Here is a 15,056-nt window from a genome sequence, read left to right as displayed (position 1 = left end):
GTAGAGGGAGGCGAAAAATGTTCAAAATATTTTTTATCTCTGGAGAAATGTAGGTCAAACGTTAATACAATTTAAAAAAACATCAAAATCGCCTTTGGAGAGCGCATCCACAAGGAAACGGATATTGTAGAAGAAACTGGCAAGCACTACGAAAACGTTTACTATAAAGTTAGTAGTCGTATTTCAATTTTTTGAGTTTGTTTCAGAATGTATGGATGTATTTAAGAAAAACATATATCTTCCTAGATTATCAGAAGATGAACATATTTTTTGTGATACCCCAGTTCCGGAGGATGAGGCAGCAACAGCCCTTAAATCAGGGACTCTCTTAGGGAAAGTTTTGACTACAGCTTCCTGATCAACAAGCTGCCTCCATCTGGAAGGGAAGGAATAATTTCTTTACTGCATAAGTGTAAAGGTCTCTCCCCGCATAGCCTCAATAACTGGTGACCTATTTCCCTAACATATACAGATCACAAAATCTAAGCTAAACTTTTATCCACACGTCTTTAACTCTGTTATAGATAAGCTCATTGGAGAATCACAAACTGGATTATTGAAAGGAAGACATATATCCATAATTCACAAAGAGGTTGATGATATTCTATACAGACACAAGACCACAGATTCACCAGAAATCATTCTTACCGTAGATTTCAAACAGGCATTTGATTCTATAAACACTCAATGTATCCTCAAAAGCCTAGATGTATTTGGCTTTGGCCCAAACTTTCGAAAGTGGATTGAAATATTAAATACAGAAAGACTCTCGTGTGTAAAAAATGGAGGTTATGTCTCGAGGACATTTCTAATAAGTAAGGGTGTTTGACAAAGCTGTCCGATCTCACCACAACGAATCGACCTAGATCACCGGGATTGCGTAAAAACGAATGCAGCTATTGCAATCGGAAAAATTATCAGTTTCTAAATATATTATCTTTGAAATTTATAAGAGTGAAATTAGTTCCAGGCATTTTTGGGCTAAACTTAGAGCTAAAGGTAAGACTTCCAGTCTCCATCTCAAGCCACTTAAGTTTCGCCCACGCATGAGAGCGAGCTTAATTGGAAGACTGTTATACAGTATACAGCTATGAGTTTGTGTGCATGTATGTGTGTGTATGTGTGTGTGTGTCTGTGTGTGTGTGTGTGTGTGTGTGTGTGTGTGTGTGTGTGTGTGAGTGTGTGTGTGTGCGTGTGTTTAAGTAACTTAATTATTTATGTTTTACTTTTTAAACATCTCCTTGCCTTCAATATACACTCTTAGTTAGACTTGATGTTTACATTCGCGGTCACGTGTTACCACATGGGGATAGAATAAGGAAGTAATTTGATATAACATTTTGTGCACTTAATACTTACTGTTCTGTCTTTTCTTTTCATTAATTGTGGCCTATATATAAATGCACTATCTCTTTAGAGACGTTGAGTTTTAATGCCTGCGATATTTGAGTTGGACGCAATTTCGCTTTTGGTCCTCCACCACTATGTGTGTTGCTTTTTGTGTGTATAATATTATGTATTATGAATTTGCTGGTGTTACTTTAAGAAGAGGCGACTCTGTAATTCTGTGTTCGACAGGGAATGGTTTTTCAGGCTTTTTACATCATGTTCTGACGATGACAGGATTGCCTCGTGATCAGTGGCGAATGCGACAGCGATTACTTTTAAGCACATTATTAGAGCATCATCATCATAATGATCATCCTCATCATCATCATCATCATCATCATCATCATGATAATGATAACAATAATGATAATAATAACAATTATAGTAATAATAATAATAATAATACTGTCAACACTGACCTACAAAAAGAAGACATATTATCTTTCATATAAGCAACTAAAAAATGTTTGATATTTTCTTTGCGCCTTATGAAGCTGCGAAAAAAAACATCCACAACAAAAACAATCCTGTGGTGAAAGCCTTTCATTAAGGGCATCACTTAGGTCTAAAGATAAGATAAGATAAGAAAATACTGTATTATCCCAGAGGGAAATTTTTCTTGGCTGTACAGGACTGTAAAGGAAAACCTAACCTGATGACCGCATGTCCTAGACAATCATTTGTACAAACAACCGCTTCCTAGTTCTCCCCTTCATTTTAAAAAGTACTATCTCATCATAATGAAATGTTAGAGACCTCAACCTATCTAAGAAACCACTTTTCTCCTTGACAATAGCGGCCATCTTGGACAATTTTGACTGTCTCTTTAGGATGCAAAGTCACGAAAAGCCAAAACCGTAAGAGCCTTACTTGAGGTCGCTTCCACCGTCGTCAGTTGGAGGCTTCCAGGTGATGGTGGCGCCATCTTTGGTCACGTCCTTGACCTCGAGAGGACCTCCAGGTCTGTTGGGTGGTCCTGTGGGAGAATACAGAAGGTGTCAGTTTTAGTTTTAGCGAGAGCTTTACAGCACTTTTAACACAATCAGGTCATATAAATGCCGAAGAATAAAGGGGTTTCTAGAGAGTAATAAACAAGAGGAAAGATAAGGATGATGGTAGAAGCTTGAGAGGCAAGAAGGAATAAATCATATCATAGCACCCACCAGCCACCCACTATGAAGGGGTGTTTATTTACTTGCACGTTATTTTTATCTTAAGAGAAAGAAATGCTCACAACAATGGTACGGTTCAGATAAGTGACACCAAACACAATGTACCCATACCAGATACAATATCTAGACCTATGCTTTCCAACCTGATCAGTATTGCCCACTAGTGTGAGAATTGGTATGGTGGGTAGTGGGGAATCACTCGGGTAGTGACTGTTCTTATTTCACCCCCTGTTTGAAAACACGTCCCTATAGAAGGGTGGTAAGAAATTCTTAGCCTCTTCTGTGGGAAGCAGAAGTGGGCGCGCGGGCTATAAAAAAAAGTTTGACGAGCTCTGATCTAGGTCAGTGCGTCCGTGCGTTCCCAACTTACCCAGCACGACTACATTGATGGTGGCAGTGTCCGACCCGTGCTTGTTGGATACGGTGACGATGTACTCTCCCGTGTCCTTCCGCACACCGCTGGTGCAGTTCACCGTCGACTCCTTGGGCTTGTTGGAGATGGTCAGGTCATCTCTCGGCTCAAGGGGCAAGATCTCTTGTTTCTGGTCGGGGGGAAAGGTCAACCAATGCAAAGAACGTGTCAACTCTGTTCTAATGCAGCGTATCAGCTGAAGACATTATAGTTCAGCTAGTTCAAGTACAAAATGTTTCTGTTCACAGTAAAATCTAATGAGGGAAGAGAAACTCATTTCTACTACTAGCCTACTACACTTTGCTCGTAAACATAAGGAAAAAACAATTTCACAAGATCATTTCTACTTAACTGTAAATATTTTCAAATGAGAAAAATAAAGTAGTCAAAGGGAGGTACTTTATACTTTTTATAAAAATCTTGTACCACTTTAGCTTCCTACTCAATACCTCTTTTAATGGTTGGATGATCTGAATTATTGAAATGATGTACCTAAGTGTTAAGAGGAAAAAAAAGAAAACTTCTAAGATGACTAAATTTGGCTTATTCGCAAACATTGATTGAAAAAGGGGGAAAAAAATTAAGTTTCCACACTGTAGTCTACTCCTGGTCATAAGGTCCCAAATATAGAATTAGGCGGTAAAAAAAGAAAAAAAAAAAAAAAAGAGAAAAATGAAAAGAAATATATCTAGGTTTCTCAAAGAGAAGAGTGGTGGTTACTTTTCTTTACAACTTTTTTTTCTCTTACCAGTATTTCAAACCTTATGGGAAAAGTTCATGAAATGATGGTACATCAAACATAGACAATTTGGGGGGTGGGGTGGGGATGGGGGTTGGGTGTGGGGGTCCTAAAACTACTCTGACTGACTGACTGGTGAACTAACCAGTCTACTAACTACATTGACACACTGGTGAACTAACCAGTCTACTATAGCTACATTGACACACTGGGGTCTACACAGCTAGAGAGAGACAAAATGGGGTCCTGTGGGGAAGGTGTGGTGGGTGGGGTTTGGGTTCGGAGTCTAGGGCCTACCTACAACTGACATTTCTCTACAACGTCACATCATGGCAATGAATCCCATGACCAAACATGTGAAAACAAAGGGATGTAATTGTTTATCCAGAAACATAACTGCTTTTCCAATCCATTTTTAGGTGTGCTGACAAAATGAGTTACTTCTCAGATTTTAGCCCGACGGAAATAGATACGTCAAATTTATAGGTTGAATTTTTATGATTTATTAGTGTGAAGAATTGATACAAGACATTTTAAACTTGAAGAGAATGGCGTTGGTTTAGAATCTATAAATATGACCCTTGTGTCGGTTTTTGTCCAATACCTCCATTCATGGATTGTGAGAAGTAACTTATTTTGTCAGCAAGCCTCACATTTTTTAATCCCTAATGAGACTGAGAGCACTGCATCCCTCTGCTAACACGTGCTGGATCAGGATATTTCAAAACAGCAAAGAAGAAATTCCGTCTCTGATCAGAAGCGTAATTTTCTTCGGATGACAACAACTCTATCAAATTAGCTCACATTTATACCAGTAAGCACAGAATACTTTCTTTTTCCACAAATATCCTATAACATCTAAATTGGTCCTAAAAAGCAGCCTTAGCATCGTTTCTACTGCAATCTACACACTCTATTGTTAATTTGCCAGGGGTACGAGGGCCCTAATTAGTGACTTTAAGAAAAATAGAATGTGAGCTGGTGCTGAACTACATATAATCACAAGCAAATACTTGTGAATTGTAGAGAGAGTTGACTATAAAAAGGGTAACTCAGACTTAAGCAATTGTTGAGAGTTTTGTGATTTCCCTTATGCTTAGTAGAAGACTCTGGAGACATGACATGGAATGATATGTTCTTTTTTTTTTTGTTGTAAATGTTTTACGGCACTCGCAAGTGCATAAAGTCATACGAGCGCTCTGATACATACAAAAGTTTCTAATCTTTTAAGTAACAATAATGTACACACCAGGTGTTGGCTGGATGACAACAATGATGAAGACACACACAAGGGTTATAAATATAGGCAGCCCAGGTTGAATAACTTTACAAGAAGCCCACACAAGCTTCCGTGGTTGCTTAGTCGAAGCGTGGACAATTGACCATAGTAGGAAAACACAGGGACGGGTCAACAATAGAAACAACAATGTCAATAACTTTAGAACTTGGCAAACATAGAATCTCATAATTATGGATAGAACTTTCAAAAGAGTCAGTCAAACATAGAATCCTATAATGATGTATACAACTTTCAAAAGAATCAGTCAAACATAGAATTCCATAATTATGTATGGTATACAACTTTAAAAAGAATCAGTAAAAGCTTCAGGGCTTATTATTGTTCCCTGTGAAAGTTTGAACTGCACAAAAAACAATGTTAAACTCGACCTCACTTTCTCTTGTTTTAAAATTGTGCTTCAGAAATAGGAACGTCTTTTGAAACTGTTTTATGACTATGCATACACACCTCTGTAATAGCTGCAACTTATGATGTAAATTGGAAACATAATTTATGTCCGATGATGAACTTCGTATTTAATGATAACTTCAACTAGAGTTTATGGTTCTTTTCTTCCTTTCATTTTACGGACTCATTTCAATTCTCATTTGAAGAAAATCACGCATCAATTAGTGAAGTAGTTACAACATATAAAAACAGTAAGAAAAGCTGTCACTCTTTATATATTTCAACACACGTAAAAAAAACTATCTACCTCGTATTTATGTCAGTCAATCCGTATGAGTATTTGAACACATAAATAAAAAGTGCTCCAAAAAATGAAAGTGAAAAAGTGAAAATGTGAGTGAAATTGTGACATAAATGAAACGTAAAACAGAACAAAGAAGAATATATCTTAAGCTGGAATGTGAATCGTGTTTTTAGCTAGTATATAAGCCCAACACAATGTTATGGAACTGAGAAATAGAAATAAGAACTTAATGAATGTAAAAATAAATGAGCCAGGAACTCAGAATAACCTCATGTTATGTGAACCCAGACAAAAGCCTTTTAAAAAAACAAAAAAGGAATAATATGTGATGGACGGCTGTATGTGAGTTGTGAACCTGTACTTTAACGCTCCCCTCCCTCCCCTTTAAAAAAAAATTGTAATGGGATGATAGAGAGAATAGCCTTGCTGTGGGGAACCATTGTGTATCTGGAATGTTTCGGAACCCTTGGAAACGCAGGCTCGGGCACTCAAAATTTACGGATCATAATATTATGGTCTTATAGCCTACATTTTCTATCAAGACGAGTTTCATATAAAGTGCAATATCCGGATAATTCCAGAAACTTGGATTTCGGAATTTATCTGGAAAATCAGCACTTCTGAGTAATTTCTTTCACAATAAGCCATATTATCAAGATCTGCAACCAGCCCAGAAATAGATGTTCTGCATAGAAACAGCAATTAGGAATAGATAGAATCTTCCATTTACATGTTTTAACCTTTTATGTTTTATTTCTTTTGTTCAAACCACGATTATTCTTCCTCCATACAACTTTGAAGGGAATCAGAAGCACTACTCACCGGCAGACAAAAGGATTTAACAACTCCCCGTCCAAACACAATATTAATGTTGAAGATTTAAGAGATAATACGTGAATGCTGCTAGTACTAGTTGCATGTTTGACAACACCAAAAGATATGACACAGTGCTCGTATACATAAGCACATCAGGTAGCACACGCAGTACGCACATGAAACACACAGATATAATGGTATGTACGTACAAACACACGTGGTGTGCTACCTTCGAGACCATGCCAACAGAGGGGCATACATTCACAAACAGACTACAGCTACAAACTGATACATCGACATTCAACACGTCTGACTGACTGGCCAAAAAAAATCCCAATAAAAAACAACCAAAAAACCCCACAAATAAACTTCTTATAAAAACGAAATCTAATATTGAACTGAAAACCTTTTTCTTTGGTCCAAAGGAAATATTAGAAGCAATAATTGGTAGTGAGATGATTAACTAATCAAAATAACAGAAAGAGGGAGAAATAAGCAAAGAAGCTTACAAATTTTAGAAAAGAATGAATAGACAATTATGTGAATACAGTCAAACTGCTCAAGTGGCTACTTGTTTATCCCTATCCGTATGTCGTGTTTTACTATCGTATCCATACGACATGGGGAACTCTGTGCCACCACTTAACTCTATCCGTACGTCGTGTTTTACTATCGTATCCATACGACATGGGGAACTCTGTGCCACCACTTAACTCTATCCGTACGTCGTGTTTTACTATCGTATCCATACGATCTGGGGAACTCTGTGCCACCACTTTCCAAAGAGGAAATTTACTCGTTAATCTGATCCGTACGCTTTGCATAGCAGTTAGTCAAAATGATTTTTTGAGAAATACTGAAAGTTTCAAAGAGATCTTCGCACTAGTAGTATTCTAAAATGTGAAGAATACAACCCTGGGTGTACAAAATGACCCCAGGGTGTACGGATAGGGTTAAGATAATCACCTGTAAAAATGACCACCTCTCATTTCCCCCCTTGGATTTTAAAATATTTTAATAACTCTTTCCAAAAAGTCTACCTTTCTGAGACAACCAAATTAATTTCTCCGCTATGGATGGCCACTTTCGGCAATTTCACTGTGTACGGAAAAATAAAAAACAAACAAAGGAACAAACACAGAGGGACAAAATAAATGAGAAGAAAAGAAATAACACACTGAAACACAAACGGAAAAAAGAAACACAGAGGTAGCCAGCCAGCCAGTCCGAATACACGGTGTGTCTACATATATTATGGGATTAAAACATTGAAGAGAACATAACACAGCTCACTTCTTCTGTGTCTGGGTCCTGATATGGTGAAAAACCAGGGGTGATACGTTATGAAATTGTCATATGAGACACAGAGTAGAGAAGTCCCTAATGTACATATGGTCGCTTTTAAGCACAATGGGGCTATCCCGAAAAATGCTGTTTTGAGAAATTCGAAGGTAAAGTTTTTGCCCCTTGTTCAGTATCTCTAAAACACAAGGAGAGTTTTCTCTAAAACCAAACAAATATACACACCAATGAAACCAAACTTCTTCTATAGGTAGGGCAATGCCCACTTTTGGTGTAGGTCAAGATTTCTGGAAACCCTCGAAATCTGGATTAGCCTGCTTGTCCTTAAAAGCGACCATATTGAACAAACGCCTGTTCATGTTTATATTATTGGTACATTCATATGAATTGATACCTCTTAACATATATTATTATCTATTCATGTATCTTATATGTACCTTTATACGTATTGATAGCGCTTCAATCCACAACCTTAAAATGCAGTTTCAGGAAACAAAATGAGAGAGATATTCACCACACAAAAATGAGGTAAATGAATATGAAACAAGAATGAGAAAAACACGGAATCAATTTGCAACCAAAGAAACAAACACACAAACATCTGGTCTGCTGGCTGAAAGACAAACACAATCAGAAGTGTGAGAACGCAGCAGTCGACAGTAACAAGTCCAACTGGCAAAATGAACGCAGCACAAACCTCCAGCAATGAAAAATTTTTATGTGTTTGTTTCAAAGTAGATGAAACAATCTCGAACAAAGAATGATACCAAAAAAAAGGCAATGATGGGAAGGTTTGAGGTTTGGTGAATGATGCAAAGGCATGGTGGGGGGGGGGATGAAGGGAAACCAGAGTGGTGGTGAACTCACTCAACCTAAGCTAGAACTCAACGCTGGCAAAGCTACAGCACAAAAACTTACCCCCTTGACCTAGGAGACAATGAATCATATACAAATCAATACAACAATACAGCATTATAACCCACGGGGAAAAACTGATCATGAACAGGAAAGGAAGAGAAAACAGGGGGGGAAAAAATCCACCCAAAAAAAAAAATGTTTCTTTTTCAGTTCAAGAAAGTCCTGCTCATGTAGAATTTTAAAATTAATTGTTAGGGCTTATTGATCATAATGGTGGAGGGAACAATATCATTATTATGGTTTAAAAGTGAAGGTTTTCAGTCATGCCTTTTAAACAGGATTCTGTGAGGGGAAAAACTCCAAACATTTTTAGAGGGTATTTGATGTGGGCTGACATTATACATTTGTGGGAAATAGGTTTGTTGTTGTTGTTGTTGTTGTTGTTATCAATTCAGGTAGTAAATGGATAAAAGGGACTGTCTTACTTAATAATGGTTTATAAACTGCAATGTGTTAACCACTGCAAGAAATAATGTTAAGTTTAAAACTCCACTGGGTTGGGGGGAGGGGGGGAGGAAGAATGGACACATACATGGACAAAGTATGTAAACTGTTACATTTATATTACGATTGTAACTTCTTGATAAGCAATGACCAAACTTATATCAAATTATTTGAAGAAATGTTGATATGTTCTTGTGTTGTAGTATCAATCATCACAGAAGATGTGTCTTATTTCATGTAATTGAATGAAAAATGCAAAAATCATACCACTGAGAAAAAATCGTTAGTATATGACACAAAACTTGTTCTAGAAAAAAAAAATGGTTTCATTATCAGACTCAATAAAATCAAGCATAATAAGAATTATTACATATTTTCCAAATATCAAGTATCATATAAAAGCCTTTCTGGATTTTAAAAAATGAAGAGAGATAAAATGTCAGTTACGTAAAATTGTCCGTTACAAAGGGTTACTTATTAAGTGCAAATGGTGAATAAAAGACCCAACCCAAAACAAGATGAAAAAGTTAACATGGTTGATGTGGGAGGGTGGCAAAAGGTGAGAGGGAAATGCCTGTCGGATCATTACAAATTAATTGACTGTACCATAAGCACACACCACAGTGGTCCCACTCACCATATTCTTGACCTCCCATTTCACTTGCGGGTTTGGCTCTCCGATGTAAGTGATAGGAATATTGAACTTCTGACCGACCTTGATCCTGATGTTTTGCGGAACAGATCGCTGATCAATTCTGGGCTTGACTGCAAAGCAGAAACGTAGCAAACAGCAAGGGGTTACAATTTTAGCGCAAGAAATTTTGAACATCTCTGTTACTTCTTTCTTTTTTTCAACATTTGGAATTTGAATTGCGACAAAATATTTTTCAAGCACTGCAAGCTGTATCTCAGAGGAACAAACTGCAATTTTTTTAAAATGTAAAAAATTGGGCTCAGTACACCAAGACACTGGACAGCTGGACGAGGAATATATAGACGACATCTGGGTCAAGCCCAGACAAAGATATCATCTCTGTAATAAACAACATCTGGGCTCCATCATATAAACCTGTGTTCAGTCAAGCCAGACCTGGCACCCACCTTTCCTGGACTTGCAGACGACAGGACCGGAGCAGTCGCTGGGAGCGGAAGGTCCCGCCTTGTTCTTGGCGATGACGCGGAACTCGTACTCCTTGTTCTCCTTCAGACCCGGCACGGTGCCCTTGTTCTCAGGGCCAGTGTCCACTCCCTGGACAGATAGAACGGGTTCCAGTCTCCGGTTAATTTACAGCAAATCAGGTCACTTTCTTTTGTAAGAGTTTTACGGCACTTGTAATGCAATAACATCATATAAGTGCCAAAGATTAGAGGTGATACAAGAGAGTAAGAAACACAAAGAGAAGGAGGAGAGATAAAGACGATAGATGTTTGATAGGAAAGAAGAAGCATGTCACCTATCTCTTCATTTAATACTGTATACGTTTACAACAAGCACATATGATGCGGTATACAATCAAAATTATAAGCAAATATTATGCACAGAGAAATTATCAACACCATTTGACAGACATAAAATTTAGTTGAACTTTCACCCAGGGATTAACACTTTGCAATCACACAGCCAGCAGTACAAAATATCCCATCTGGTCACCCAGCCAGGAGAGTGACTGCAACAGACTTCTCAGTTCTGTCCCAGGTGACCAGAACGGGTAATTTTCACCGTCGCATTATTGCGTCAAATGACCGCAAAATGTTAAAAAGTGTGACTCAGTAAGATCAAGATACTTTAACATAATAAATTTATGGCTGCCAGCAGTAATCTTTAAAGAAATTTCAAGTGTAGGTGTTCTTATGTCTCTGAAGTCAAACTCGGGAAAGAAAGAAAGCGAGAAAGAAAGAAATTAAGAAAAAAAGAGAGAAAGAAAGTAGTGAGAAGACAAGTCCAGCTTCACCTTCTTCCAGTCATCCTCTCCCTTCTCGCGGTACTCGATGGTGTAGCCGCTGACCGGAGCTCCGTTCTCCTTGACGGGCGGCTCCCATTGGAGCTCAGCGTAGTCCTTGTCGTAGTCGATGACCTCTGGCTCTCCGGGCGGGCTGGTCGGGTCTGGAGGGGGACGTGGGTGGGGGGGAGGGAGGGGGGAGAGGGAGGAGGAGGAGGGGGAGGAGAGGTGGCACATCATTGGTTGGTTGTGGTGGGTGAAGAGGAGTTTACTTTTTGTAATAGTTTTATGGCACTTGCAGTACAAATACCTACCGACCCCAAAAAATGTTTCCCCGCGGGAAATCCTATAACTCTCCACCAAAGAGTACAATTCACACAGAAATTGACAGGAAGCAAGCTGAACCATCCGGAAGGAGAAACACGTAACAAAAACTACAGCACCTTGGAAGCGGCCATGGCTACTCTGAAGATACAGTTCACTGTTGAACAACGTGTTTTTATAGTAGATCATATAAGTGCTGATGAATACAAGCATTACTAGAGAGTAACATACACAGAAAAGAAGGAGGAGGGATAAATATGATGGGTATTTAAAAGGAGAGAAGGAACCAACCACACCAGAGTGCCCGCCAACCACCCATGGAAAACAGTGGAGGGGATGTCATGTCATTTGTAACGATGAGAAAAGATGGTATCAGAAATGGTGAGACACAAAACATTCCTCCAGTGCAAAAACCCTATTACTCTCTAATATTGTGACAGTTGTATTGTTTCTGCAGGTTGTTTTTGGACAAGTTGTAAACGTGCGTGTTATGTTGTCATGTGTGTGGTGTGCAGCAAAAGTGTGAGCGAGAACACACTTCCGTGGAGAAGCGGAATTGTGTGTGAGTGAACTGTGTTGCTCGTTTGAGACGGTGGTAGTTAGTCTGGTTAGACACCGGCAGGTGTTTAGTGTGTGTGGACTGTAAAAATTCTTAAAAGAGGATCTATAGCTGAAGAAGAATATCTGTGACCTGACGTGCATATAGGTAAGAACCAGCTATCTTGTTACAGTTTGCATCATCACTTAAGAACCCAAGTAATTCTTTTAAGTTTTCACAAAAGAAAAAAAAGAGAGTATCCACATCAGAACTGTGACTTGGGTGCTCATCAATTTTCTATTTAAAAATATGATGAAATGAATGAAACAGTACAATGAAACAGTCGAAACTTTATTGTAATATACCCCTTGAGGGGAAGGTAGGAGGGAAAGAGAGGAAAGAGATAGACACAGAGAAAGAGGGATGGAGAGCGGGAAGGAGAAAGACAGAGAAAGACAGAGAGAGAAAGAGGGAGAGAGAGAGAGAGAAAGAGAGAGAGAGACAAAGAAAGAAGGGCGGAGAGAGACAGAGAGAGAGAGACAGAAAGAGAGATTAAGAGACAAGACAGAGAGAGAAAGAGAGAGAGAGATAACGAGAGATAGAGAGAGAGAGAGAGAGACACAGAGAGAGAGAGAGATAGATAGATAGAGAGGGAGAGAGACATTACCCCATGGATCCTTAGCCAGGATAGCTCCATCAGAGGCCAGCTGCTCGCTAACACCCTCAGAGTTGACCGCCGACACACGGAACTGGTACTTGTGACCGGCCTCAAGGTCACTCACGTCCACCTCAAGGTCATCAGTCTCGCAAACCTGGAAAGTAACAACAGAGTCACTTTGTCCTCGCTTGTCTAAACAGAAATTCTACTAGGGTGTCATTGAGGTCATATCAGGGTGCCATCAAGATCTCCTACGGCTTCATCAAATAATTATCAACTGCTACTCCAAACTACAATATGTGGACATGAGCAAAAAATAACGGTACACTGGACTGAAAGCTGAATGTGAAAGATATATGAAATCTCTGAAACATTCAGAAATTCTCTGAAATTGGTGACTTTCACTTCAATAACATTCGTGGGGAACGCTGACCAAGATGGCCCAAAACAGACAGAGCTGGAGAGCCTTTGTTGCTGTCTTAAACGTCAGATAGCGTAATGGGTAGTAAGTAAGTAAGTACTTCAATAACAACCCCCCCCTTCCTGATATATAGAGGTTCACAACAACACACAATAACACTTGTGAGCTCAAAGTCTTCCACATCCCATAAGGTCAAAGAACTTAGACAGGGGTGCCCATGACAGGCAAAGCTTGGAACAGAGCAAGCTGCAAACATAAAAACATTAGATTAAAATCTACTGTCTCAGACCAAAGGGTTATGAATCCGACTGCACTAAAAAATATAATTTAGGTTTAGGTGACTGTATGCTGTTGATGGCCTGTGCTCCACTGGGAGTTAAAAAGGGCAAGAGAGAGAGGTGACTGTAGAAAAAACTCAGGGTTTAAAGAGTTAAAGAACTTGCCTTCTCCCATTCTCCCTTGGCGGTGTCCATCTTCTCCACGATGTAGTGAGTGACGGGCGAGCCTCCGTCGTCCTTCGGCTTGTCCCACAGCAGGGCGCAGCGGTTGGCGTAGATGTCCACTATCTCCAGCGGACCCTCGGGGCGGCCAGGGGCATCTACAGAGACACCATGTAGGTCAAGGTCACAATGAGAGCATGATGCGGGTCATGGGAGAAAGAAAATGAAGAAAGGAAGAATATCTCTGCCTCTATGGACTTTGGCATCTTTGCAGAAGATCTGAAAGTAGTTTAGTCTTGCCTGGGCCATAGACATAGAAGAAGTAGATTGCCCATCTATTAATCACCTAGATTCCTTTAGATATTGACTTACTTGATAGGTTCCAAAAGAAACACATGATCAATACGTTTGGAATCATCAAGAAAGGTGCAAAGGCGTGTCTTACTATTTTACAGGTGTGACAGGGGGATATTTTTTAAGGTATGATATTTCGAACACAAAAAAAGAATTAATAGATTTGTATCCATGTTGAAAGAGGGATGTCAAAAACAAAAGTTTAAATAAAATAGGACTACCACAATCACACCAAATGAAGTTTTCAGTCTATAGCCTGACCGAAGTCTTGGTGTAGGCAATCAATCTAACCAAGCAAGAAAAGGCCAAGAACCTAGTCAATTTCAGAAAGAAGGAGGAGAGGTAAGGATGATAGTTTTTTGACAGAAAAGATCAAAGAGAAAGAAGGAGTAGAGATAAAGAAGATAGTTTTTCGACAGGAAAGAGAAAGGAGATATAAGGATGATAAATGTTTGACAGTGACAGGAAAGAAAGATGAACTCAAAACATTATAGGAGATAATACGACAAAGGCCCCACTCACCCATGACGGTGATCTTGATGGGCACTTTATCCTCGCCGGCTTCGTTGCTCAGCGTGAGCTCGTACTGGCCAGTGTCTGACCGCTGGGCAGCGGGGATCCTCAGCTTGGTGTTCTTGGGGCCGGTCTCCGTGTCCAAGTTGCCTTCATCGATGTGTTTGCCGTCCTTGGACCACAGAGCTCTTGGCAGGGGAGCACCTGGAATAGGAGGACAGAGGTATGAGTGGTGGACGGAAAACAGCATCTTGTGTGTGTGTGTGTGTGTGTGTGTGTGTGTGAGTGTGTGAGTGAGTGAGAGAGAGAGAGAGAGAGAGAGAGAGAGAGAGAGAAAGTGTGTGCACCTGGAATAGGAGGACAGAGGTGTGAGTGGTGGACGGACAACAGCATCTTGTGTGCGTGTGTGTGTGTGTGTGTGTGTGTGTGTGTGTGTATGTGTCTGTATGTGTGTTTGTGTGTGTATGAGGGAGTGAGACAGAGAGAGAAAGTGTGTGCACCTGGATAAGGAGGAGAGATATGAGTGGTGGACAGACAACAATATCTTGGGTGTGTGTGCTCGTGTGTGTGTGTGTGTGTGTGTGTGTGTGTGTGTGTGTGTGTGTGTGTGTGTGTGTGTGTGTGTGTGTGTGTGTGTGTGTATGGAGAGAGAGAGAGAGAGAGAGAGAGAGAGAGAGAGAGAGAG

The 15,056-nt window shown here is 39.6% G+C and overlaps 1 protein-coding gene across 1 annotated transcript in view; it reads right to left on the bottom strand.

Annotated features, from left to right (window-relative positions):
* The window catches only part of LOC101852563 (twitchin), a gene marked incomplete in the record, with an annotated part of 226,069 nt that overhangs the window by 70,151 nt on the left and 140,862 nt on the right, over positions 1-15,056 (bottom strand). The window contains 10 exon segments of the mRNA XM_013086125.2: positions 2,260-2,365; positions 2,932-3,103; positions 7,813-7,830; positions 8,740-8,748; positions 9,821-9,948; positions 10,285-10,432; positions 11,136-11,287; positions 12,653-12,797; positions 13,508-13,662; positions 14,381-14,575. Coding sequence (XP_012941579.1) covers positions 2,260-2,365; positions 2,932-3,103; positions 7,813-7,830; positions 8,740-8,748; positions 9,821-9,948; positions 10,285-10,432; positions 11,136-11,287; positions 12,653-12,797; positions 13,508-13,662; positions 14,381-14,575 — 1,228 coding nt within the window.

The sequence above is a fragment of the Aplysia californica genome, unplaced genomic scaffold (assembly GCF_000002075.1).
Source record: "Aplysia californica isolate F4 #8 unplaced genomic scaffold, AplCal3.0 scaffold00437, whole genome shotgun sequence".
Taxonomy (NCBI): Eukaryota; Metazoa; Mollusca; class Gastropoda; order Aplysiida; family Aplysiidae; genus Aplysia; species Aplysia californica.
Note: the sequence above shows the minus strand (reverse complement) of the source record. Positions and strands in the feature narration are given on the sequence as shown.